We start from the raw sequence: 27,931 nt of genomic DNA, 5'->3' as shown, positions 1-27,931 counted from the left end.
TCTTAAATCCCTATCTGCTACTGCTAACTGAGTACAGGGGCATCATGTCTTTTGCCAAGCTGTACGTTAAGGAGTAGGTTTGTGTTTTGTTTAGTTTACAGGTTGGTCATAAGTTGTGTGTTTATTAGCGTTTCACTGCGATGCATTCATATTTTACTTTGTGCTGTTTAAGCTGCTGATATAAATGTGTTGTATTGTCGTGTGATGTAGAGACTTTCATTTGAGATGTTTTACAGAGTACATTTTTTCTGCTCGATGTCTCTGAGCTTGAATCCAAAACGTGCTTTTTTTTTTTTGTTTTTTTTTTTTATTGGCCACCAGTTTAGTGTTGTCCTGCTCGTTAGCATCCATTAGCACCTGGTCTGTGGTCTGCACATAGGCAAGTCATGTGACCATGCACTGCACACTTCACAGACGCCAAGTGCAGTCTGTGTAGTATCTCCGCTCATGGTGCATAGACAACCAAATGTTTTCATATGCACATTTAAATTGAATTAAATGTAAATGTGTCTTTTGTGATTATAAAATTGCACAGGCTGATATCACCATTGCGATTAGATCAATCATGCAGCACTAATTATGAGGTAAATAAAAGGGTTTTTTTTACTCCAGGTTTGGGATACAAATCATGTTAAATGTGTATTATCCTCATTGTCTGGAGTTATTCAGGTGTAATAGAAGCAAATGTTAGTGAACATTAGTAGTAATGCTGCACGTGTAGTATATTAGTAGAAGGTATTCTACCAGCACCTACCGAGGAAGAGTGCAGAGGAGATGAGATGCGTGCTGAACTCAAAAGTCTCAACTTAGTGACACAAGGACTCATTTCCAAATGTGAAGTGACAGGGGCTGTCACTACAATAAGTACACGTGTCCAATGTACTGCCAATGACTTCTGTCAGAGAAGAGTACAGAAAACCACCAAATGCTTGCAGGACAAAGAGTTTGTGGTGTTCAGGGATTGAAAATCTTTTTTTTCTGCATGTGTATGGGGTTAAAACAATTTTGCTGCAGTATTATCATCTGCAATATCTGCCTCTTCTTTCTTTTGCCATAGCTACAGGTTCAAAAGGGATTCTATTTTAGGCTTAAAACATAAAGTATGAGTCTTTGTTTCACTGTGAGAATATTTAATCAGATCATTTGTATCATTTGTGTGTCTAAGACACACAAATGATACAAATGATGGTCTTCTAAGTGTGATAGATGTACACAACCTTGTGGTATGTCATCTACATTCAATATAGTCCCTTCATGTGACAGCGAGTGGGCTTACAGATGTGAATACAGCTGCCATATGCAGACTGGAATATGTAGTGAGTCTTTTTTTCATTACATTTATCATATTCACAAATTGGCCATGCAAGGAAGTAAAGAAGGAAGGAAGTGAGGAAGTAAGGGAGAAAAGCAGGAAATTATAGAAGGAAGTAAAGCAGGGAGTAAGGAAGTAATGAAATAAGGAAGAAAGTAAGGACAGGTAAAGAACAAGGAAGGAAGGAAGAAAATCAGGAAACAAAAGAAGGAAGTAAAGAAGTAATCACGGAAGTAAAGCAGGAAGTAACAAAATAAGGAAGTAAGGAAACATTAAGTAAGGAAGGAAGGAAGAAAAGCAGGGAATAAAAGAAGGGAGGAGGGAAAGAAGGAATGAAAGAAGTAAAAAATGAATTTAAGCAGGAAGTAGGTAATGAAAGAATGAAGAAAGTAAGTAAATAAGGAAATAAGGGGAAAGAAAGAAAATATGGAATTAGAGATGGAAGTAAGGAACAGAGTCAAAAGGAAATATACTTTTACCAACTGAAAATATGACCTACAAGCGATAAGTAATCACTGATAACATAGCAGCTTTTAATGTTTTAGTAAATCTGTTTGTGTGTGTGTGTGTGAGAGAGATAGAGAGAGAGTGTGTGTGTGTGTGTGTGTGTGTGTGTGCGTGCTTTTCTTTAAAAAATGTTGCTCCAGTACTGAATAAGCTTTGAGTACTGACCTGTGAATCAAAATCAGGATGAATTCTGATTTCAGTGTTAAATCTGTGAACAATCTGTGAATAATTTCAACAATGACAGCATGTTGGTTCATTTTAACCAGCGTTGCTCTTGTTTTATTTCTGTTTGTTTGCCATTAACTGTCTGGTCTTGTCTTGGTGTTGTCTCGGCTGGTGTGTGTTGTCTTCTAGGCTCATGTGGTTCAGCGCGGCCTTGTCCATCAGGTCAGTATTGTGGCTTCTGAGAGGTTGGTGGAAGCCTCAGAAACATGGCTCTTAAATAAAAGAGTAAATATGATGTTTCCTTGTGAACACTGCATTTATTTCCTCCCCTTCACGAGCTGCAGTGGGGTTTCCTAGCTGCAAACAACATCCAACCCCTCTTTGCTAGGAAACCTTCCAGCTACAACATCTAACATCCAGCTTTGACTAGCTAGCTGTGTGGGATTTTAATAACTACAATCACAATTTCATCATTCCATGTTCCTACAAGTGAAAAATACATTCATGAATCATTCAAAATTCATTTTGATAGGATCAAATTAAATAATAATAATCACATGATAATGATAAAATAAAATGACCCCACTGGCAGATTTTCTCCTTTTTGGATAAAGGTCTGACTTAAAAACTTAATATAGAACTAAATATGCCTTTTTTGCACTGTGGTGGTGGTGGTAGTTGTGTGTTGCTTTTGCTTCTTTTCTTGTAACTGTGGTCACCCTGTTGGGGGAAAGTGCTGTGTCGTTGTCGTGTCAAGTTTCTAGTCACGCTCATTCGTGCTTTTCCAGTGCTGTTGTGTGTCTCCTTTCTACTTCCTCTTGTCTGTGTGTTGTCCTGTAGTTCAGACTGGTGGGATGTGCTGTCGGCTGTGAGTCACGATTAGGCTTTGTCTGACCTTAGTTTTTCTTCGTGACCACTTTTCATATGAGAGGATCATTAAAAATACTGCATATGGAAGAACCATAAATTGTTGCTTCTGGTTGATAGGCTTGACTGCTTTGTTTAAAAATGGAAAAGCCAAGCAATAAAAGATGTACAACCCCCTGTATTCTCAAACTTTTAGAAAAACTGTCAAGTCCATCTTGAATAAAAACATGAAGTCTGAAGCTGAGATTAAAATGTCCCTCAAGACACATATATGTCCTTTATAAGAATGTAAAATCAGCACATTATCAGCTCATATTGGATCAATGGCTGTGAGCATGATGATGATCAATCAGTGTATCTGCTGTCGGACCAAACTAAACATTATTCTTAACTGTCACCTGAGGCGCTACATTACATGAAATACAATGTGCCGGACCCTTCATGTCCATCTAAGAACCCACATACACACAATACCACTTATGTAATGTTCAAAGCATTCCCTCTAGACACATCTTGTGTTATTGAATTATGTTATTGATTTAGTATTGATCTGTTTGAGTATAGCTAGAAAGAGCAAATCAAGATTCAACTGTGTGCAGTCTCTAAATAGGGTTATTATTACTGATATTTCTGAATTAGAGTGATATGTAACTAAACTTTTCACAATCCTTTCTTTTATTTTTTACATAGATTAATAAGATACAATTGATATGGAAAAGCTGTGAAAAGCAGTAAAGAAACAATCAACAAATTAAGTGGAAAGAATCTTTAAAAAAAGAGGAAATACCATACAGTAATAAAATATTTTTTTTGTGACTAATAACAGATACTACCAAACATCTTAGTTCATTAACCAATTGAAATAACTGAAAAAAGCTTAATATTAATGGAATAAAGCATTTGCGGTGATAAAGTAGAAAGAAGGAAAATAATCTGATTTATTTTCAGGCTGGGTAGAGAGCATTTGTATAGCAGCGTGATACATAGTGAGAGGTTTCAGTAATCTGATTATTAGGTGTAAATGGAAGAGCGATTACAAATAAAGTGGAGGTGAACTGCCAGGAGAACGGCAAAAAAGGGAGAGAAGAAACCACAGAGATGGTAGCGGAGTGAGGAAGAAAATGGATTCCTGCCTGACAGCAACATGAGCACAAACCAGGCGTAGGAGGTTTTTTTTTGAAGGTGTTGCAAGATTGTTCATTTTCTGCAAAAACGTGATTAGTTCATGGGTAATGCAGCTTCATGCACACACACAGAAACACACCAAAAATGACCAGCAAACATTAAAAACACACTGGTTCATGAAGAGGTAGAGTCATAGAGTCACAAGGAGGAGGGTGGATGCAGGTGGAGGGTGTAATGAGTAATACAGTACATGTCGTAAGAGACGAGACACATAAAAGGAGTAAACTTCTTTTGAAGTTTTGAAATGGCTTCAGGGTGCCAAAGTCGTAACGTAACTACTTGCAGCTGAACACTCGGCGAATGAAGTGTCACACCAGCTTCAAAAGCAGCTATATATGAAGTTGGAAAAAAACTGTTGTTCACCAAGTACTGGAAAAAACAAGTGACTGGTATCTTCTAAAGCTATCAGTATCTCAGCAAAGTTCTTAAATGTACAGTATAAAAACTTAAACAACTAACAAGCCACTGCAGGTTGACTCTTCTTTTCATATGCCAGTTTTTATATGAGAGAATATTCATAAGGAGCTCTGCATACAACAAACAACTAAAATAAACAGAGTAGCAGAGTAGCAACACACCAGCTCCTGTCAGTTACATTTACTCCTTGAAGTCAGGCTGAGTGATGTCGAACTGCTAGCTAACTTTCATGTGGTTGAAAGGAAGAGATGGAGAATGGATCATATTGTTGTTCAGACACTTAGTGTTCAGATACAAGACAAAGAAAAAAAAAGCATCTCTCTCTTGCATCCAACACACTAAACTATTACACACACTGCATGGCGGTTACAATATATTTAAATGTAGTTCAGTTTATTACAAATATCACTTAATTTAAATATCAGCCACAAAGCTTTATGTTTCACTCCAACAGATGTACATCTAAACTGGCTAAACTAGTGGAAGGACAGCTATTTGTGATAGTTGAGTATTAAGTGACTACAGTACAAAAACTCAGAGTAGATAGACTTACTTTAGTTTCTACTAAAAAATTATATCTTAGTATACATGGCTCACTGTAAAGTATATTCAAAGTAAGATAATTGGTGTAAAAGTGCTTCATCACATGCTTGACCCTAATTTCTTTTCAAAAAAGAAGAAAGCAGAGGGTCAATTTGATATATCAAATAAAAAGTAAGGGAAATGATTACTTAATAGATTCTAATATTGACATTTAATTATGCATATAATGGGAATAAACAGAGAGGTTAAATAGGGTGTGGATTTAGCAAAAATCAAAGGAAAGGGGAAATTGGACTGGAAAGTGGTGAGGGAGGCTGTCAAAAGAGCAAATAATAGTATTTGTTTGGGTGATAAAATCTAATGGAGTGCATGGTTCGTAGAAACAAAGAACATTGGCTCCTGATGCGTCGACATAGATAAGAGATACAAGTAGAGAGAGCGAGAGAGAGAGAGCAGTCCAGTATAATTAAACCACTTGAGAACAACGGCTCAAACAGATATATCATTTTGCCGTTGACAGGAGTGGAGAGGAGGGTCAAGAGTGCGACACGTTGGGCAGTATTTCCTCTTCGGGGTGTTGGAAACATCTCATTGTCCAGGTCAGCCGTATTACACTATTGGCTGATGAATGAATTCAGAGGTGGGCGTACAAACACTGGCACGCTCCGAGACACAAACCACAGGAGTCTTCCTCTAAGATCAGACAGGCAGTCGGTAGAGCTCGTGGCGGATTGCATGTGCTGGGCTATGAACGCCTGCCAAACTCGCAGTGTGGGCGAAGCTCGACAGTAAGAAGTCTGACATTTTAGCCTCATATAAAGGGCAGGAGAGCTGATGAGTGTAGTATCACTTTTCCCTCATATAACCTTGTGTCATGCCTTAAAGTGATGGTTTTCTTATTATAATGAATTCAGATATGTAGCAGACTGGGGCTTTTAGTGTAACTGCATCCTGATATCAAGGACTAGTGGATGACGCTGGAGGAACAGTTGATGCTGACAATTTATCTGTGTGTATTTATAGCATCTGTGTGTATGTCTTACCTGTGTACGCTGATGTGTGTGTTGTTTTCTTTAGCTTGTAACTTTTGGTGGTGGATTACTTGTGTTGATCTGTATTTACCTACATGCTCTCCCCCTTTCCTCTTCTCATCTCTTCTTCTTCTCTTTTTTTAACAGTCCTCCTCTTTATTCGTTGCAGGCCGATGCAGCCACCAGCTTCCTGCGTGCAGCTCGTTCAGGGAACCTGGACAAAGCTCTGGACCACATGAAGAATGGAATTGACATCAACACATCTAATCAAGTAAGACAGTGTCACTGAAGTTATGAGAACAGCTGTCTAAAAAGCTGTGTGTGTGTGTGTGTGTGTATGCGTGTGTATGCATGTATTGTGTGTCAGTGGGAAAAACCACCACCCACAGATTCCAATTAGCAAAACAGTAAATTAAATCATGGCCCATATGAAAATCAATTACAACATTCAGTTAGTGTTCACGGTGCTTAACAACAATAGTAGCATGCAAAGGAGTACCTTCTCTAAGAATTTAACTAAATTAAAGTTTTTGTTGCTGCATTGCTATATTTGTGTTGGCATTTTAACTTGCATGGAAACACAGATCAGACTAGATAAACGGAAAAATCAATTTAGCAAAAAAAGTGAAAATGAAATAAAAAGTGAAATGTAGATGTAATAGTCTTGAATATTAACAGAGATAAATATCACTCTGCATTAATAGTAATGAGATAGGGCTAGTCTAATAACTATACATCATACAAGGTCTGAGATGAAGTTATCCATCAAAGCAATGACTCGTCAGTGTGTGGGGAATCATGAAAGAGCTAAGCATTTTTTACACAATGGCAGCAGACCGAAGCTAGAGAACTTTATTGCCTGAGTTAATGTTTCGCAGGAGAAATTTCCATTGGATCATATTTTTCATGTACTATAGGAGAATGAAATTCATTAGACACCACTTTTCCTCGAAACCACCCTCAAATGCAGTCATTACATGGCCAGGAGTAGCATATTGGAAAAAGTAGTAGAGTTTTGTCTGTTTGCACTAGTCCCCTAGCTCAGTGCCTTCTGGCTATCATTTGCTCACAGCATAAAATATCACAACATTAGCAGTAACCACAGTCTTTGAGATAATATAGTACATGTGGAGACTACATCTTGGTAGACTAGTGAGCCACACCTTTTGTAAGACCATGATAAGCACAAAGTATTGGCTAAAATGCTAAGAGGAGTATTTGAATGCACCACATAACCTCACCATATCATCATTGGACTGCCTTTCTGCAGTATCAGCAGAGGCTATAAAATAAAATAACCAAAAAGAAAATTAAAAATGCATGACTCCTAGACCTTATGATTCTCTATCTTTGTGTAAAGTGGTGTACATCAATAATTAACTACATTAGATTATAGTCCCCTCAATCTTAAGTCCCGCTGCCTGCTCTCTTACACCTTGTTGCATCATGATTATAACATAGCAAATACAGGCAATATCATTAGATGTGCATATGTGAATGTGTTGGGTTTGGACACATTCAGTGAATACACACACACACACACACACACACATATACACACACACACCAACCAGAGAGAGAGATGGGGCAAGAAAAGGGGAAGATAGACTATTGAAAGAAGAAAACATGAACATGTACATTTTCATGGGTCTTTAATATCTACACTTTAAGATTGTGATCAATAAATAATTACCATTGATAAAATCTACATTAATTACATGCCCTGAACACTAAATTTTGTGTTTTTATACGATTACATTTTTTCATCCTCCGCTCTGTTTACCATGATATCGATGGCTTTTTACTGAGGACTGAGGCAAGGGCAGAGATGGTATTTTTATAGGTGATTTATGTGATTCTGCAGCAATAACCGTCCTTGCTATAGCTGCAACTCAGCAGGCTCTCATGCTCTCTCTCTCTACCACTACCACCCTCTCTTTCTCTTTATCTAAATGTATCTAACTACCAACTATAGTCCTGCAATAATCCATGTGACTCTCTGTGCATAAATGTGCATACTTTGTTTGTGGAATGAGTGTAAATTGGCATTAAATGTATCATTTTGTGTTAAAACAAAAACTAAATCTCATTGTGTATCAGCTTTGGTTCCACAGTTAATTTTCACATACTACATTTTACATATGACAGCAAGTGCATTTACCACTGATACACTGTGTCCCGTCACTGTGCGCATGCTCACATAGCGCGTGTTACCCATTTGAATTGAGTGACACTGCAGTATGGTAGCACGCCCGAGAACAGTGTGGATCACTGAGACTCCTAGTGGCCATGTTGGTTACAGCAGGCCGGTTTTGAGCTCAGACTTTTCAGAGACAATGCATAGCCAGCCATCCACACCTCAGAAACACAATGCTGCTTACTCATCAGCTAATCAGCTGTTTTTCGTCAGAACTGAGTCCCCCTGCTGTCGCTGTGGGTTCTTCTGTTATTTTTAGAGATACAGTAACTAGACGAGTGATATCCTGCACAGCTGGAGAAAATTGGGCATATGTCGCAGAGCTCATGAAAGGCACGAGAGTGAAGCACAAAGTGTGTTTCCTTTGCTCTTCATTTCTCCATTTTCATCAGTAAAGAGGGTGTATTTAAAACAGATGGAGTATGAATTTGGGAGTTTGATGATGGTCAAAAGAAGAGGTCATACACACTCTGGTTCCTCAGACCTCAGCACCAATAGTAAAGTTTGTCAGTTCTGAAAGGTCATGAGATATTTTGTCAACGGTTACAGCCAAGATCATAAGAGTCAAGCCCAAGGACAGGACAAGGCCGAAGGTGGTCAATAATGGCCTTGGCATGAATGTATTAAGATGTATTAAATAAATCTCGATTCTATCCAGGAAATTCTTTTAGGATGATGTATTGCTCTACATGGGTGTGTATTATTATACTAACTTGTCAGAGGACAGTCTAATTCATTAAGTTTCCCTGAGAGATGTGGTATTATTTTCCAGTTAATTTGGACTGTGATTATAATAATCCTAATCATTATACTAGAATTACTGTAGCTTTAAGATACAGATAATCCTACATTTAATCAAAGGTTCAACAGTTTCTTACAATAAATCTCTAATGTGGGTTGGTGACAACTCCTTTATGTGTATTCATGTGTGTCTAGTGTGTGACTAAATTCCTGTGTTTTCTCGCTAAGAATGGTCTCAACGGGTTACACCTGGCCTCTAAAGAAGGTCACGTCAAAATGGTCCTGGAGCTACTACACTCTGGCATTGAGCTGGAAGCTACCACTAAAGTATGTACTTCTCTCTATATGCATGCTGTCTCAAGTATCATTTCATAATGAAATCAATAAAGCACTTGAACTGTCATACCTTCCTAATACCTTTGCTAGCTTTGGCTAAGCTAGTTGTAGTTCAGATGAACTGCAGCTGTAGAGACTACAGCAACTAGCAGCTGTAAGTTAAATTGATATTGCTGTATCCACAGAAACCTCAACAGGTAACTAAGATTACCAATAAACCTCTCAGCAACAATAGCACAATCTTTTAAATATAATAATGTAATATTAGAAGCATCCATGCCTTTACAGTAACTTTAACTATCTGCAAGTTTTCTGCAAAAGGAAGTTAGGGAACCAGACCTTGATGGTCTGACTTTTCAATCAAGCTTGATGATAAAGCTTAATCTTTAGGAATGTATTTTATTAAATGTATTTTTTTTCTCTCATTTGCATCTCTATCCTTCTGTGTGCTTTCGTGTGTGTGTTTGTTTGTGTGTGTGACCTCCAGAAAGGGAACACTGCTCTCCATATTGCAGCGCTGGCGGGGCAGGAGAAAGTGGTGGCTGAGCTCGCCAACTATGGTGCCAACGTTAATGCCCAGTCACATGTGAGTCACTACTAGCTGTGAAAAAGGGAAGAGTGTATGAGTGAGTGTGCGAATTCTGTTTGTATGTATTTATTTGTGTGTTTGTCTGTTTGTAATGTACATGTGACACACCTGCTGGCCCCTATTTTATTTAGCCACAGCATCTTTACATTTATGTGTACATATGTGTCTTTGTAAAAAAAAACAACACCTGCTAATTATTTACAGTAATAATTGTAATTATTCATGATTAGCAGAGTCTTAAAGTCTTTTATATATCCAGATAATTGATGATGTCACATCTTGTAGAACGGCTTGAGGCCCAGGTGGGTGTGTTTGTGTGTTGTATGTATGTAACTGTATATGATCTGTACCCAAACAGAAAGGGTTCAGTCCTCTCTACATGGCAGCACAGGAGAATCATTTAGAAGTGGTCAAGTTCCTACTTGAGAACGGTGCCAATCAGAGTCTCCCAACTGAGGTATGTGTCTATATATCCATTATATGCTCTATATACCACAAATTACATGAAAGATACTGTGAGAAACTAGGTTTCATGTTAAAATTCACCCCCCCCCCTTTCCTTCCTTCTTTTCCATTCATTTCTCATTCTTGCCCTTTGCTCCTTCTTTACCATATTTTTAACCACTGCTCAATCCCTCCCTGAACTCTCTACCTCCTCTCCTTCATCTCTCTATCTCTTTAACTCACTGTCCTCCCCCTCAGGATGGCTTCACTCCTCTGGCAGTGGCCCTCCAGCAGGGCCATGAAAACGTTGTGGCACTGCTCATCAACTATGGCACCAAGGGAAAGGTCCGCCTTCCTGCGCTGCACATTGCTGCACGAAACGATGACACGCGCACCGCCGCAGTGCTTTTACAGAATGACCCAAACGCTGATGTTCTCAGCAAGGTATACACTCACTGAGATTGTGTGTAATGGTTTAGTTAGTGTACTAAAACAATACAAGCAACTAAAATGTAAGAAAAATCAACTTCACTATTCTCTATTAGTAAAGTAAAAAGGCTGTTTATTACAAAATAATCTTCAAAGCACTCTACAATACAATCTTTTGTGCTACTCATTTGTCTTTTAACTCTATATCTCAAACTGTTGATTAATCTGTTTCATGCACCTTGTCCATTTTTATACAAATAGATAGTTATTATCATAATTTTTACTCTATTCTCACACTTTCTCTGCAGACTGGTTTCACACCCCTCCATATTGCAGCACACTATGAGAACATGAGTGTTGCACAGCTGCTGCTTAATAGAGGAGCCAATGTAAACTTCACCCCCAAGGTCAGTGTATCTCAGCTGCAAGGTCACAAATGGTACCTGCAAGGAATAATGATTGTGGTTCAAACATTGTGTGCTGAGGAAGAATGTTGAAAAGTCTTGGACAGAACAGCTTACATTATACTTTTGTCTTATCACATATAAGTAACATGGAGACTTCATGCAACAATTAGAAAAACTGTGTGTGATAAAACTGACTTATAGTTTGCCTCTCCTTCACTAGAATGGCATCACGCCTCTTCATATAGCCTCCAGGAGAGGCAATGTGATGATGGTCAGACTACTGCTGGACAGAGGGGCACAAATTGATGCCAAAACTAAGGTACTCTACTGTTCTTCTCCGCTCTGACGTGTGCTATTTGCTGCTGTGTTCTTGTATGTTTTGTACTGAGCATTGTTCTGTCTACACTCAAAGACATCCTGGCGTTTTGTCACTTATATATGCTTAGTGCCATCCCAATATTTGCTTCGCCCATCTGTTCTCTTCCCTGCTGATTCGTTCATTTCTGTCTGTTATGCTGTTCAAAACATTTCTAATGACTCTCCTGATTTCTCTTACGTCACCCATGTCTTTGTAGGATGAGCTGACTCCTCTCCACTGTGCGGCCAGGAATGGTCATGTCCGCATCATTGAGATCCTGCTGGAACACGGTGCTCCCATCCAGGCTAAAACCAAGGTAGATGAATTTAATGAAACACTGCAGTCACATTGATTGTTTTTAGCCATTATGACCTGTAATCATCGCTGATCATCAGATTAACTATCAATTTAGACTTTGTGACTCTATAACTAATGATGCTCCCGAGGACATCATAAAATCAGCATTTAGTCCAGCTTCATTGAAACGTTGGCACTTGCATCTAACTTGTGCAAATGAGTTACTCTAAAATCAAAACCTGATTCATGGCTCTGTTAATTGAGCATCTGAGATCTGAGCTTCATACAAGTGCATACTTAGCGGATATTATAGCCACAAGATTCCTTGCCAGTTATATTATCTGCAAGTAATTTAACCACAACGTGTTATGTCTCCTCTGTGAACTCTGCTTTCCCGAACATCCGAAACTGAATCTTATTGACTGACTGCTACGTATAGCATTATACATACACATGACTTCATTTTGGCAACATCATCTCTCCTCTGTCTCCTCGTTTCCTTCATCTGTCTATGTCCCCTTCTTCACGTCTCTTGCAGAATGGTCTCTCCCCCATCCACATGTCAGCCCAGGGGGATCACATGGACTGTGTCAGGCAGCTACTGCAATACAATGCCGAGATTGATGATATCACGCTGGACCATTTAACCCCACTTCATGTAGCAGCCCACTGTGGTCACCATCGCATGGCCAAAGTCCTACTGGACAAGGGGGCCAAAGCCAATGCACGTGCTTTGGTGAGTAACTTTTTAACATTTTTTTGATGGGGTTTAAGATCATTGATTTCAGGACTTAAACGCTGGCCAACTTTACAACCTTACTTACAAATGGCAGGACCACACATTTTGTCTCATCCTGAACTTTTCATCCTGAACTTTGTCTCCAGAATGGCTTCACACCTCTCCATATTGCTTGCAAGAAGAACCACATGCGGTCCATGGACCTGCTGCTTAAGCACTCTGCTTCCTTAGAAGCTGTCACAGAGGTGAGACAATGTGACCACGAGGGAAAGTCTAAAAGTTAACACATTTTCCACTTTTCCGGTGTAAGCAGAGTTCTCACACAAGAGGCATTCATAAAGTGTTCTTTAGCTTTAGTGACAAGCATATGTTTGCATTTTGAATCTTCATTTACATCCACATTTAAGGTCAAGTAATGGCAGAATGAGTAGAATTTATAGTTTTAAAATGATGAAAAAGGTGCTACAATTTTGAATTAATTTATATTCTGTCTGATGTCAGTGGCATTTGTCTTAAAAATTCAAAAAACTTTCATTAGGGAATAACCACTGTCCAAACAACTAGAGCCATTGACACTAATTCACATATGTCTGACATTGAGCCCTGATGACCTTCTTTATCTGTGCTTGTGTATACAGTCTGGTCTCACTCCTCTTCACGTAGCATCATTCATGGGCCATCTGAACATAGTGAAGAATCTGCTCCAGAGAGGAGCTTCACCTAATGCTTCCAATGTGGTGAGAACTCATTTTTCTACACTTCAAACCAAATCAAGTCCATTCTTAATTTAATTATCTTAAATCACTTTCCAGCATTACTAGATGAGTGACATGACACATTGTTAGTGTTTTAAGTCACCAGAGTGTAGATGTATAGATGTTTAGATACAAAAACCTGTGCTTTTCTATTTTTTTTGGAAAGTATTAGCTCCACACTGAGGTCAATAATAAGAGTCATTACTTGAATAGTTTCATTTTTCAAGATTCATAGTCAGTAATTTGCCATACACTAATTAGGTTTCTATTCCACCAGCAAACAATCAGTGCTGTCAAGGGTGATATTTCAAAATAAGAATGAATTGTGTTACTAAATTACAAGACTGGTCTGAATCATAGGCCCTGACATATACAAGGTGAATCTTTTTTTTTTTAAATATCAAATCATGTTTCTTTATAGCTAATATGCCTGGTTATACTTATTTTACCAATATAACATGTTTCGTAATTGATTAATGGTTTGAAAACCTAATTTACAAACATAGATACAAGTGGTGTACTATTATGTAATTTGAGTGACTGGTTGTCTGTATTTACCCACACCAGAAAGTGGAGACTCCCCTCCACATGGCCTCCAGAGCAGGACACTGTGAAGTTGCTCAGTTCCTGCTGCAGAACGCAGCACAAGTGGACGCCAAGGCGAAGGTATGAGCTGTGCAGTCTTGCTTTAGTCATCAGGACCCTAAACAGTAATAGTTAAGGAGGTACTGTCAGTTTAGTTCTCACTACTTCATGGTAACTGATTCTGTGTTTAAGACACGAATTAAACCTTTTTTTCCTTGTTCTCTCTGTTCAGGATGACCAGACACCCCTACACTGTGCGGCCCGTATGGGCCACAAGGAGCTTGTCAAGCTGCTCCTTGAGCACAAGGCTAACCCCGACTCATCTACAACTGCAGGCCACACACCCTTACACATTGCTGCACGGGAAGGACACATCCACACCATTAGAATCTTGTTGGATGCTGGAGCACAACAAGTCAAGATGACAAAGGTAGAGTAGAAGCCATTGCAAAGGGAAAAAAATGTATTATTAGACTCCAGATATGTTAGCAAAGGAAAACTTGGGTTATATTATGTTTGTGACCTAACTTGGTCATTTTCCTCCTTCTCCTTGTTCCTTCACACATTTTGACTTTGACTTTGTCTTAAATTGGTGTGCGTTCTGCTCATTTTGTTTATTTTGAGCAGAAAGGCTTTACTCCCCTCCATGTGGCCTCTAAATATGGAAAGGTGGACGTAGCTGAGCTCCTTCTGGAGCGAGGAGCAAACCCTAACGCAGCTGGGAAGGTGAGACAATCTGTGCTCTCTGTAGTTTAGGTCCTTGAAGTATACAAAAACAGTGAAGCACTCTTTGCAAGGCTGTGAAGAACAAAGCAACTGCAAAGTAGCCTGAAAGCTTGACCTTGATTGATAGATTGATATATAGATATAACAGATTATCATGGTATGTGTTTCATATATACATGTTTCTATGTGTTTTTGTGTATGTATTTCTCTGTGGGTTTATATATGTGTACATGTGTATGTGTGTGTTTAACAGAACGGTCTGACACCCCTTCATGTGGCCGTCCATCACAACAACCTGGATGTTGTTAGACTCTTGGTCAGCAAGGGAGGATCTGCACACAGCACTGCTCGAGTAAGATGCTCGTGTGTGTGTGTGTATGTGTGTGTGCTCATACTCACACAGACAGGGCCAACACAGCATGCCAACCCGTTGATGACACACAAACCGAAACATGTCAAATGAGTGTGTGATGCTTACACACGCAGTAACTCAAATGACAGTCTTTGTCTTCTGAAGAACTCTCATAAAAGCATTTAAGTTTTGATCTAAAATTAGTCCTGAACAGCGTTAAGAAAATCTGAGCCCACTCTATGTCTCTTTCTGTACTGTATTTTCTCGTTTCCCTCCACAGAATGGTTACACTCCCCTGCACATAGCGGCAAAGCAGAACCAGATGGAGGTGGCCAGTTGTCTGCTGCAGAGTGGGGCATCTCCGAATTCTGAGTCCCTCCAAGGCATCACGCCCCTGCACCTGGCTTCACAGGAGGGACGGCCTGACATTGTGGCTCTGCTCATCTCTAAACAGGCCAATGTAAATCTGGGAAACAAGGTATTATTACATCAAACTGTATCATTTCCAGAGTGAAATTTGATTTAAATTAACATGAAACTATTTGTTAACTACTTTAAAAATATATATATATTGTTTGACATTCTTTTTGTCTTTTAGAATGGATTGACCCCTCTGCATCTTGTGGCTCAGGAGGGTCATGTTGGCATTGCTGACACATTGGTTAAACAGGGAGCCTCTGTTTATGCTGCTTCACGGGTAAGACCTCTGCCTCCATTGGTACAAGAATGTTAAAGTAGGTATTATTGGGTGAGTTTAAAAGATGACACTGATTGCAGATATACATCTTAAGCTTTGACTGCAGGTCAGTCAAAAATGAGTCTTTGGGTTCTACAGTATGTTGTCATAGTTTGTGGTCTTCATAATCACTTTGATAGAGGAGTCAAACAGTGAATTAAGAAGTTGATAGCATGCTTATTTTTGCTTCTTTTTTACAATTTTGCATGTTTATATTTGTAAGAGTTTGAATGTTTAGACAAGATCCCAGCCTGTAAAGTGGGATTCATGAAGCTACTAAACAACAACCATCTGTCTCTCTCTCCCCATGTCTCAGATGGGCTACACACCCCTTCATGTGGCCTGTCACTATGGCAACATCAAGATGGTGAAGTTCCTTCTGCAGCAACAGGCTCATGTGAATAGCAAGACGAGGGTAAATTATCTCAATATGGCTTTAGATTACATGTACTGCATATGGATTTGATTAACTTCTTGTTTTTGTTTACTTGTTTGATGCTTGCTTTAAGTATTATGAAGCTTTGTCAAAACACTTTAACCATCAGCAATTAGCTAACCAGTATGTGCAGATTGGCTGGAGCTGCCAAAATCTTGGATGGAATCACTGCTTTCTATGTTTATCCATTCATCTGTCTCAGCCATTCTCTCTCTTTTGTGTTTTATATAGATGGGCTACACCCCTCTGCACCAGGCCGCTCAGCAGGGCCATACTGATATTGTCACCCTGTTGTTGAAACACGGAGCCCAGCCCAATGAAATTACATCGGTGAGACACTCTGAAGAATATCTGATCCTGATATCACCTTTTAGATGATTCCTACTCTCTGGCTTTCCATCTGTTTGAGGAAATTATTCAAATAGTTTAAGGGGCATATTTTTTTTAAAATCAGTAAAAGACAGAATTCACAATTAAAGTTACTGGTTAACTGTCAATTATATCAGATGCATAGAGTGCTATTTCAGTTTATTCATTTAATTTAAGTTGTTTTCAGTTCATTTAAATGTTTTCTATGACATAATTTTAAAGGCGGTTAATCTACTTTCCATTGTAATATTACTGTAATACTGTATTATCATCCCCTTTGGAAGGTCTTGGAGAACTAAGATTCATCCAGCTGTGGTGATAGTAAAGATAACTAACAGCTAAGAACATCCCCTTGCCTCCATTCACCATTCACCCCCATATGCTGATGATACCGTATTATACATTCACAATCATGTTGACCTGTTGGTAACAGATTTATTTTCTGATTAAAGCAACATATTGCTAATTCCACATGGAAAGGAATCACCTTTCCATAACTTTACACTGAACACAAAATAATATGTACTAAATTTTGTTGTTGTATTGCAATATTTAGGTCTTTAATTACTTTGTCTATTAGTCCATGGGGGGGTGGGGGGGGCTGGATCATAGGAAAATTGAAAGCTATCAGTCATGATTGCATGTCTTGACAATTATCTGGGAAAATAATTTTAAATTGATTATTTTCTATAGACCAATGAAATGTTTTAATTGTATACTTTTATACAAAATGAAAAATCTGGACATGTTGTGCATGATTGCGATTTTTCTGTATAGAATGGGACATCTCCCCTGGGCATTGCTAAGCGGCTGGGTTACATCTCTGTCATTGATGTGCTGAAACTGGTCACCGAGGAGTCTGTCTCTGCGGTGAGCAACACATCACACATGGCTCACATGGTTACATCAAAGAAGTAGCCTTGACACACCATGGCTCAGGTGTTCAATAAAATAATTGCCTTGGATAAATTCAGCTCCCTCATCTGCTTGCAAAATAATGAATCGATTTTCCCCTCTTTCCTTTCCATTTGGCTCCTTCCTCTATCTCTGCCACATCTCGCTCTTATAATCTCTTTCTGCTCCTCACAGATCACTACAGAGAAACATCGGATGAGTTTTCCTGAGACAGTGGATGAGATTTTGGATGTCTCAGAGGATGAAGGTAGGCCATCTGTGATAATTATAGAAAAAGCACCAACTGTACAGTTATGATTATTAATTTTCAGGTCTGATGCGCTATTTTGGTATAAGAAGACTATATGGGAGGTACACTGACGTATCGAAGTAGGCTGCCACCATGATTTATATAAACTGTTTTTGACTGTTTATAACACACTTTTCCATTTGTTTTGTAGGGGTTGCCCAGCTAACGTTAGGTAGGATTGTGTCTATATCTGCCTTGTCCGGCCCAGTAACTAGTGAACATGTGCCTTCATTGCAATTGTCTCATTTTCTATGTGCATCACTAATTGTCTTTCTAATCAGTTCCTGTGACTCTGCTCTCAACTCCAGCCCTGTTTGTTAGTCTCCATCTCTATCGTATCTGTCCTTATTCTCTCCTCCTTTATCTCTTCTACAGAGATTTATTCGAAAAAAATGTGTCTGTATTCATCAGCATGTGGTCACAGCATTTTTCCTTTTACCAGCCTTCAATGCACATCTGTCCGTTGACTCACTACTGACAGAACTACAGTATTTCTACATTTAATAGACAGCTCCCTCCAATTCAGCATTGCTGTTACTCCAACCATTTTAAAGATGAGTGCTCGTGCCTTTTACAGCCTAATTGATCAATATGCTCATTAGACACACGCTGCTCCACAGCTGTGACACTCTCCTGCAGACAACACACTTAGTTGCTGTTTATGCAGTCATCTCTTTGATTTGAATAATCTCAGAATAATTTTTTACAACAAATTTTGTGCATGTTTGCACACATGCTTCATTTTTAATCTATTGTGTTGATGTTGTACGTGTGTAATTGTGTTACTTTTTTCTTCTTTAATTTTCTTTTTTCTGAACAGCTTGTAATAATGAGTGTTTAACCCTCATCCTACCAACATATTTAATATACTAGGACCACCAACTGGGGTCCCTGGGAGGCCCAAGAACAAACTACTTTAACAACCACATAGCAAAATTTTAACTTATTTCTTCCCAACATATTATTATAACAATTATAACAAACAGTTAATTACTATTTATATATTTATAAAATACAAGTTTATACCTCTCTTTAACCTCTTCCACTCCCTCACTTTTAAAGCTACAGTAAATATACTGATATCATATGAAACTAGAAGACTTAAGGCATTCATTGTTAGCCTAGCTTGTCAGTAAGAGGGTTAAATAACACTCTAAAACTACTACTAAATTTTGGTGAGGGGAAAAACTGCCATGGGATCATATGATCTCTCACCATCTGGATGGGAATGGGTTCTATGGATGCATTCAGTATAACCTATTTAATTGTAGTTAATTGTAGAGACCATTTCTTGAAACATGACTCCACTCTATTAAATGACATATTGTGACCTCCAGGATAATCACAACCTCATGAAACTTTACATTCACCAACTAGAAATCTGTGGTATTCAGAGGATGTATGGCGTTCCTATGTGTGTTGACGATATGGGTGTGTCTGACCAATTTCCAAAACAGAAATGCTTGCCATTCAATTGCCAAAAAATGCAATTCTTTCAGAAATTTCTAAATGTCAAAAGTGTTTGAAATCACAGCATGATCTCTTTCGATGGTGTTTCTCAAGGTCGTAGTGTCTTTATGTGGTATTTTGAATGGATTTAGACAATTTTTATTAAATGTTGAGTGGTCAGAATTGGTTAAATGTTGCACCAAGCATATAGTATCAACCCAAAAATTAAGTTAAGAGACATAATTAAACATGGGAATGGCCATTATAATACTTCCATAATAATGTTCTAAGCCCTTATACATTTTAAACCCATGAATAGGTGCCGGACCAAAACACATTGTTTATTACAGATTTATGACTACAAAAACATGACACACAGCCCTGAGCTGCACCTCCAAAAAATGGGTGTACAGTATTGGTACAAGGGCGGGAGTGGAAGAGGTTAATACAAAGCATAGCTTTTTTCTAAATACAGTGCTGACAGAGTTCCCCCACTCTCCCAAAAGTGTGTGATACTTTAAATTATTACTTTGATATTTAAAAAAAAGCACTAATTAAAACAGAAAACAATTATATCAAGTCATTAGGAGCATTGACTGGCATGAAAAATTGGAATAATAGAATAAAGCTCTGTGAGATATGACAAAAGATATACCTCTGGGGTCTGCAGGTACCCTAGTTGGTAGGATCAGGTTAATTGTCTTTAAATTTTGAAGTGGTTCATTGTTTACTGTTGTTGTTCTGATTATTATTTCAATATCATTCCTCCTTAATAATTGAGGTATTTTCTCCTACACAGAAACAACCATCACACATGTGATTTCATCTTTAATGGGCATGCTCACTAAAAAAAGCAGTCACAAGGTGCCTTGCAGTCTGCCGTCCATGCAGTGTCCTAAACTGTGTTAATATTCACTGTCTTACCAGTCTTCTTCTTTTACTCCTTTGGTTTCCATTGGCTCTGGTTGTCGGTTTCCATTGCTTGGACTAAAATATCTGATTGTTTTGTGGACATTTCTTTCTGTGGTTTCATGAAGGTGAAGGGACGGGAAGGATGGTGGTGTAACGATTACTACTCACAAACAATTGAATCAAGTGATAAGTATATAGAGTCAAGTGGATAGGTCAACCACAGCTCAAGATACTGTCACTCATAAAAATCATAAAAACAAGTCCAAATTTTTGCCTTGATTAAAGAAAGCTTAACTTAAGACTGAGTGGAAGAACTCAAAAGAAGACATCAGCATCATTTTGCCCTGTACTCTCCTGTTCTTGTCCATTTCTCTCTTAATTCTTTATGTGCTCTTTGTAACATGTTCTTTGCCAGTGTTCATGTTTGTCCTCTTTGCTCCTTTTCCATATTCCTGACTTCTCCGTTTTTGCCAATAGGAGACGAGTTGCTCGGGATGGATGGGGCACGCTATTTGAAGCTTGATGACTTCAAGGATCAGGACGATGACTTCCTCTCCCCAAAGAAGACCCTCAGAGAATTTGAGGGTGGCATGGGTACCACGTAAGTCATTGTATTCTCATGTTTTGCATTTGTGTTGTCTGGTTTGGATTTATTTTCAATACCTCACATAATAAATGTGGTGAGTTACCGTTATAGATCTTTGTCTTAAATTATGAGAAGCAACAGCATGAGATTAAATGGTTATTATTAGGATGTCATTACCATTTTCTCTTGTCTGACATTATTCTCACCTCCTCTCCCACAGGCCATATTCTCCTGCTATTCCCAGGATCCCTTGTGTGTCCCCAGAGACTATTCTGCTGGATCAGGTAGGCTTAACTGATAATGTTTAGAGGATGCATTACAATTTGCAAGCATTTGTTTCTTTATCCATTTGAAGACAGAGCTTACCTACACTAGTAATGCTTAATGTGACATTTATTTCTTCCTTTCTTTTACATTTTCTTAGCGTTTTCTGGTTGACTCTCTGCCTGTTTCCACCTGTCATTTGCTCTTTTTACTCTCATTCCTTTCATTGGGCTGTTTTTGTTTTATCGCCTTCTCCTTTTTCACCTTTTTCGCTATCTATTGTCTGTCTTTCCCTCCTACTATGCTCTGTCTTAATCGCTTCTGTCATGGTTATTTTACTGCCGCTCAGTTATTCACTGCCTTTCATTTTTCTCCCTGTATGACCTCAGCACACTCCCATCCCCCTGCCAAAGGAATATGATGAAGACTCTCTTATCCCAAGCAGTCCGGCTACAGAAACCTCAGACAATGTCAGCCCTGTGGCGAGTCCTATTCACACTGGGTGAGATAATGAAACATTTTGCTGCATGTTAATTCTCATTTTCAGTGATGTTCCTTATCAGTCTTATTATAAAGAAGATATAGTGAGATTACCAGTTTATGGGAGTATTTACAAAGGTGTTTGAAAAGTACACATACAAGGGTATCACAACTATCAATTTCCATAAATGGTAATTTAGTAAAAAAATTATAGATGTATAAGCGAGGAAGTCATACTCATAATGTCCGTAATTCAAAAATATGGCTGCACAGTTAATGCTGCAGACTCTTCCTTCATTTTTTATGACCACTGATGTTATAATATATTAAATTATACATGTTTGTTACTTAAGGATCATAAACTACTTTGACTGTTTCTATGTTTACACTTTGTTCATATTGCTCATTCATAAATAATGTAATGCATTTATTTCCAACAAAGCTCCATAAAGTTAATGCAGCATAATATTAATTTATGAAGTCTGCCTAGTCATAATTTATGCACAGAACAATGAGTCAGGATTTGAAGAGCCGAGTACTAAGAGGGGGTGGTAGGAGGAAAAGATTAACTCCTGAGATCAGAAGAGTCACCCTGTCTGACACACACACACACACCTGTCTGAGCTGCATGTCTAATTTCAGCATCAAACAGCAGGAGGTTCTTTCTGAATATTTTCTGTGTTATTCTCGCTGCACTCCAGATGGCCTGTCCTACCCTGCAATATTGGGACAATGAAATGAAAAGTATGAAACATAAACAGACAGTTCCCACTACAGAATCATCCATCTTTGTTATATTAAATTGGTAGTTTTTCCCTCACCAATAGGTTGTGGAGTTTCTGACCTATTTGCTGGTCTTTGTCATTACTGATTACAGTGATATAGTTGAAAATGAGTGAAATGCAGTGATCTGAATGTCTCCATTTAATCCATATATTGGTTTGACTTTCAGCTTCCTGGTTAGTTTTATGGTGGATGCTCGAGGAGGCTCCATGCGAGGGAGCAGACACCACGGCCTACGAGTGATCATCCCTCCTCGTACCTGCGCCGCACCAACACGCATCACCTGCCGCCTGGTCAAACCTCAGAAACTAACCACACCTCCTCCACTGGTGGAGGGGGAGGGGCTTGCTAGCCGCATCATTTCACTGGGGCCTTCCAGTATGCAGTTCCTTGGGTGAGCCAGTTAGATCAATTTATTTGTCCAGCAATAAATGTAATACGTTCTAAGTACATATAGCATGTAATTTAAAGAAATAAGCCCCAGATTATAGGGTTTCTGTGTATGCTGTGTGTGTGCGTGCATGCATAAAAATAAGAAACATATTCAAATATATTATTGTCAAATACAAAATGGTCACATTTTCAACTGTCTTCCAATTTCAAACAAAAATGAGAAAAAAATTGACTTTGGATTGGTTTTGTTTGCAGCATCTAGTGTAATGTGCAAATAAATCACAAACAATTGATTATTCTGCCATCTAGTGGTTATTGATACTGCAGGTCTGGACAGCTCAGGGACGTTATTTCTGGAGTAATCTCAGCTGCACTGGCAGTAGAACAGAGCCAGTTTGAATTTAAGGCAGCAAAATCAATCTTTTGTACCCAATCCATATTATTTCTCACTTATAACGAATTCATGATCCTCTGTAAAAAGTAATTCAATCTAAAAAATGATCCCAACCCACATTTTTATGCAGCTTTTTGTTTCTTTCACAGGCCAGTAATAGTGGAAATCCCACACTTTGCCTCACTGGGCCGAGGGGACAGAGAACTTGTGGTCCTCCGCAGTGAAAATGGCTCGGTCTGGAAGGAGCATCGCAATCGTTATGGCGACGAAGTGCTGGAAACTATCCTGAATGGCATGGATGAAGGTCAGTGTGATAGGTAGTGGATGTAACCGTCCATGAGACCCTGCACGGTTGCAGATAAGCCTGTCTTAATCTTGATGTATGACCCTGGAGTTAGAGAACAAGAGCACAGGGAGGGGATAGTGTTTTTTTAATGGGAAAGTTGTTTCAGCAGCATCACACAAGCGCATTTTCTCTCACTTCACATTTAATTGTAAAGTGGGGTTTGTGAATTGTAAATTGTTACTGTGTTTAATTTAACTACACTTGTGTTCTAGTTCTCTCTGTGTCTCTTGTTACCACTCATGCCCTCTCTTTCCTTTTCCTCCCTCTTCACATCTTCATGTCTGCAGAGCTGGAGAGTCAAGAGGAGCTGGAAAAGAAGAGAATCCGTCGGATCATCTCCACTGACTTCCCCCTCTACTTTGCTGTGGTCTCCCGCATTCAGCAGGAGAGCGATCTGATTGGCCCGGAGGGTGGGCGGCTGACCAGTAAGCTTGTACCCCACGTTGAGGCCATCTTCCCTGAGACAGCTGTAACCAAGAGAGTGAGACTGGGACTACAGGTAAGATGAGGATTTGGAATTAGAGAAGAAATATAGCAAAGGGAACATATTTATAAAACATGAGATAGATTCTAAGCATATCCATACCTTTCATAATTGCTCGGGGTGTTTAATATTTCCCTTGTACAACTGATACAATCTGGTGATCATAAATGACTAAAGGCAGATTTTTTAATTATGACACAGCTGACCGTCAGTTTGTGACTCAACTGTCTATACCAGCGTGTTACCTGTGGAATAAGTAATTATGCTGCATTCAGTGTCTTTTAGATGAAATTTGACAAATGTTCTGTCCATTTGACAAGGCTCTATATGTAAACGTTGTTAATGCTATCAGTCAGGCAGACTGAATGTGTATACTTCACTGTTGACTGTAGACAGATGATTAATTTAAGGAAGTTCATGAATTGTCCTGTGACATTTATGAAAAGCAAATCCGTTTTTGATTCAGTATTTTCTATCCAGCATAAGTCTGTATTTTAGAGAACTATAGAAAGTTCATGCATGTTTTTTTCAGTTGACTGTCTTTTATGTACGTTATTTTTACACCTGTACTCTTTTATTTACACTTTACATATATATCTTTTTCCTGCCTTACATTTCTAATAGTCATTGATTTGCATTTATTTAATTGCGATATAATTTTGCTCATATTTATTTGTGACAGCAGTAAAGGCTTGAAAAAACTCTGATGTGGTCATTTACAATATGAAACTGTAACCTCTGCCTATAACATACTGATTATTTCTTGCTTCTCATTCATTAAAATACTATATGGTATACCTTGCATATGCTGTTGCCAACTAGGTGGCTTAACACAGGAAAACCATCTCAGCCATTCTGCTGTTTCAAAATTAGCATTTTGTGTCCGCCCTACCAAACATGAGCTTTTGGCAAGTGTGTGGCTGACTGTCACTCATCCAGACCTCCACAGACACACATATGGGATTTTGGCAAACACTTGTGCTGACACTCTTTTCGCCTAACACCTCCGCTTGGCCTTGTTTTTCCATGACAGGAAGATTACGGGTTCTACATTTCTGTTGTGTTTCGGTCACTTCACTGTACATTATTTACATTGTCTGTCACAGCACTGATGTTTGCGGAAGCTGCATGGGTCTGAGTTTTGCTTTGCCTTATGCTGCTCTGTTTATGTTTTCCTTTTATCCAGCCATTCATCACTCCTCAGTTCCCTGATTTAAGTTGTGAGCCACACTGACCGAGCTGATGCACTGATCTGAGTTGGGTCAGGTGTGAAATATGAATTGATTGCATGCGTGAGTATGGCTGTGAGTTTGACCTTTCAGTCTATTGCACGTGTTGTTCTGCTCCCCGTTTTGTATTATCGCTATATCTTTCCTATTTTGCCCTATTATCACTTTCACTTATGTCATCGTTTTAACAGTTTTTTATCTTTCATGTATCTATACACCCACCCTTCTGTTGAACACCATATCCTTTATTCTCAACATGTTGTATCTCTATAACATTTTCCCTTACCACTTCTACCTCAGGCTCAGCCAATTCCTGATGAACTACTGACTCGGCAGCTTGGTAACCAGGCGACCTTCAGCCCAGTGATTACCATCGAACCACGCAGACGCAAATTTCACCGTCCAATTGGACTGCGCATCCCATTGCCACCATCCTGGAGGGAGAGTCCCCGGGATGCTGGGGAGGGTGATACCACCAGTTTACGCCTGCTCTGCAGTGTCATTGGTAGGATCCTGTTGGAATTTGTGACATTGCATTGTTTGGGTCTTTTTCAACTGACTTGAATTTTTTGGATGTAAAAATCACATAAAATGTTCTGTAAAAGTGAGAATATGGACATCTGTTACCTTGTTTATTGGGGCATGAATGACACAGTGGGGGTTGTTGTGTCTCAGGCGGGACAGCACCAGCTCAGTGGGAGGACATAACAGGAACCACTAAGCTGATGTACGCCCACAACTGTGCCAACTTTACCACCAATGTTTCTGCAAGGTGAGCTCCTTTCAATAACGAAGTTAAATGTATTTCCTGTCAGTGATGCATCCAGAATCTACAGCTGCAATTAAGTGTCTCTTTGTCCCTTTTGTCCTTGCCCTTGTTGTTCTTTTACCTCATCAAGGTTCTGGCTGGCGGACTGTCCACGCACAGCAGAGGCAGTGACTTTTGCCAATTTGCTGTACCGGGAGCTAATGGCCGTTCCATATATGGCCAAGTTTGTTATATTTGCAAAGATGAATGAAGCGCGCGAGGGACGCTTACGTTGTTATTGCATGACAGATGACAAGATGGACAAAACTTTGGAGCTGCATGAAAACTTCACTGAAGTGGCTCGGAGTCGAGACATTGAGGTCAGCACAGGGGGCAAAGGGAAATGGTTGCCAAGGTCACCAAAAAGTAAAGCTGTTATGGGGAGACATAGGGAGACACTCATACGTAACTCCCAGACAATGGAAATCATTTTCATAACATCTGATATTATTTTAAAGTGCCTATTTTATGCAATTGGCTCTTGTTTGTAGGGAATGATTTATATAACAATAAATATTAAATGCTGATAGTAGCAATGCTAGTTGTCTTTCTTTTCATCATGAAAAGATGCGATTCCTGTCGTTTTTCTCTTCGTAATGAAAAGTAAGAAGGCTAACATCGCTGCTGGCATTGTTGGTATTGCTCCCAATGCCTCCTTATCCTGGAGGCGTCGAGCGAGTGCAGCGTTTTCTGCAGCACAGATGAGTAGGAGACTGTGTCAAAGATGTTATGATATCGATCTGCACTCTGGCTGTTTTTACAAGGGTCAAATCCTTCTCACATTCTCTTGGTGCGCTGATTTATCTTGTCGCCCTTTAAAATTTTATGGCATTTTCCACAGCTGATGGAGGGCATGCCGCTGCACCTGGAGTGTTCTGGGAACCTGGTGCCCATCAGGAAGGCCACCCAGCAGCCTCGTAGCTTCAGCTTCCAGGCCTTCAGAGATAACAGACTGCCTGTCTCTGTCAAGGTGTGTCTCTACCTAGCTGTTTATATGCCTGCTTTTTTATCACCAGCTACATATTCATACAGTATCGGAGTTTCTTTTGTTCAGGTGTTCAGTATGTTCACTCGCCAGTTAGTCAGTCTCCGTCCTGTACACCAGCTGACTACCATAACAACCTGTTCATATGGTGTTTTTGTGTGTGTGTGTGTGTGTCTGTTTGGTTTTCAGTGTCATATCTGTCAATTTGTTCACCATTAGCATGTAAAAATTCAGATAGTAGTGCAGCACCATGTTTCCTTCATTCAGCACCGCAGCAACAGCAAACCAAGAAAGTTAAACCTGCAGCTGAGAAATAGTGCAATTTGAATTGTAGAATGATAACATTATTACATTCAAACCGTAATATTAATCCAAGTCAGTAAATATTGATACATTACTTTATCTCTGCAGTCCATTCTTCTTCATGGTTGTCAAATCATTCTTATTTCTAAACTGTTTTTTTACTGTTCTATTTTACTCTCAAATGTATTTATATGAATGTTTATTAATAGACACCTCTCTAATATGTAATGGTATTTTTGTGTATAGATGCGTCACTGTAAACTTGTGCCAATAATTGTCAGTTGTTTGTCCTTTTTTTTTTTCCTTTTGCATTTTTTGTTGTTAGAAGTCCTTCTCTTACACAGATGACATGTCTCTGTCGCTGTTTTTACCTGTTTTCATACTCTACGCAACTATCTGTACATGCCTATCTTGTGATCATATTTGTCCTTTTATATTTTTTATTTCATTTAATTTTTATAATCTATTCGTCTGTCTGAGTTCATATGTGTCTCTCAGCATGACACGCTATTGTACAACCATCAGCCAGATGAAAACTTTGATAAATATCTTTTCATTACGATGTAGCCAAGCAACAAACAACTTACCTATTTACCTTTCGACTCTTCTGGGTAATTGTTTGCATGTCCTGTGACTCCCACACTTTCTTTGCCTGCCTTCCTATCTTGCCGCCTTGCCTGTCTGTATGTGTCTGTCTCACTGTCTCTCTTTCTCTCTCTCACGGTCACTCTGTAACTGTCTGGTCTGACAGACGTCCAGGTAAAATGTGAAGGTAAATCTCTCCCTCT

General features: G+C 39.1%; 1 protein-coding gene across 1 annotated transcript in view; it reads left to right on the top strand.

Moving 5' to 3' along the window:
* Positions 1-27,931, top strand: part of ank1b (ankyrin 1, erythrocytic b) — a 67,498-nt gene that overhangs the window by 27,857 nt on the left and 11,710 nt on the right. The window contains exons 2-33 of the mRNA XM_053339917.1: positions 6,197-6,298; positions 9,194-9,292; positions 9,789-9,887; positions 10,249-10,347; positions 10,593-10,778; positions 11,072-11,170; positions 11,391-11,489; positions 11,746-11,844; positions 12,364-12,561; positions 12,711-12,809; positions 13,203-13,301; positions 13,887-13,985; positions 14,137-14,334; positions 14,532-14,630; positions 14,884-14,982; positions 15,263-15,460; positions 15,581-15,679; positions 16,035-16,133; positions 16,386-16,484; positions 17,301-17,393; positions 17,613-17,685; positions 17,879-17,899; positions 20,566-20,689; positions 20,895-20,958; positions 21,328-21,440; positions 22,371-22,595; positions 23,138-23,292; positions 23,622-23,833; positions 25,348-25,552; positions 25,723-25,819; positions 25,947-26,175; positions 26,697-26,825. Coding sequence (XP_053195892.1) covers positions 6,197-6,298; positions 9,194-9,292; positions 9,789-9,887; positions 10,249-10,347; positions 10,593-10,778; positions 11,072-11,170; positions 11,391-11,489; positions 11,746-11,844; positions 12,364-12,561; positions 12,711-12,809; positions 13,203-13,301; positions 13,887-13,985; positions 14,137-14,334; positions 14,532-14,630; positions 14,884-14,982; positions 15,263-15,460; positions 15,581-15,679; positions 16,035-16,133; positions 16,386-16,484; positions 17,301-17,393; positions 17,613-17,685; positions 17,879-17,899; positions 20,566-20,689; positions 20,895-20,958; positions 21,328-21,440; positions 22,371-22,595; positions 23,138-23,292; positions 23,622-23,833; positions 25,348-25,552; positions 25,723-25,819; positions 25,947-26,175; positions 26,697-26,825 — 4,008 coding nt within the window. The remainder of the gene's footprint in view (positions 1-6,196; positions 6,299-9,193; positions 9,293-9,788; positions 9,888-10,248; positions 10,348-10,592; positions 10,779-11,071; positions 11,171-11,390; positions 11,490-11,745; positions 11,845-12,363; positions 12,562-12,710; positions 12,810-13,202; positions 13,302-13,886; positions 13,986-14,136; positions 14,335-14,531; positions 14,631-14,883; positions 14,983-15,262; positions 15,461-15,580; positions 15,680-16,034; positions 16,134-16,385; positions 16,485-17,300; positions 17,394-17,612; positions 17,686-17,878; positions 17,900-20,565; positions 20,690-20,894; positions 20,959-21,327; positions 21,441-22,370; positions 22,596-23,137; positions 23,293-23,621; positions 23,834-25,347; positions 25,553-25,722; positions 25,820-25,946; positions 26,176-26,696; positions 26,826-27,931) is intronic.

This window comes from Scomber japonicus, chromosome 19 (assembly GCF_027409825.1).
Source record: "Scomber japonicus isolate fScoJap1 chromosome 19, fScoJap1.pri, whole genome shotgun sequence".
In the NCBI taxonomy this organism is placed as follows: Eukaryota; Metazoa; Chordata; class Actinopteri; order Scombriformes; family Scombridae; genus Scomber; species Scomber japonicus.
The sequence above is the reverse complement of the archived record's forward strand: the minus strand, read 5'-3'. Positions and strand labels throughout refer to the sequence as shown.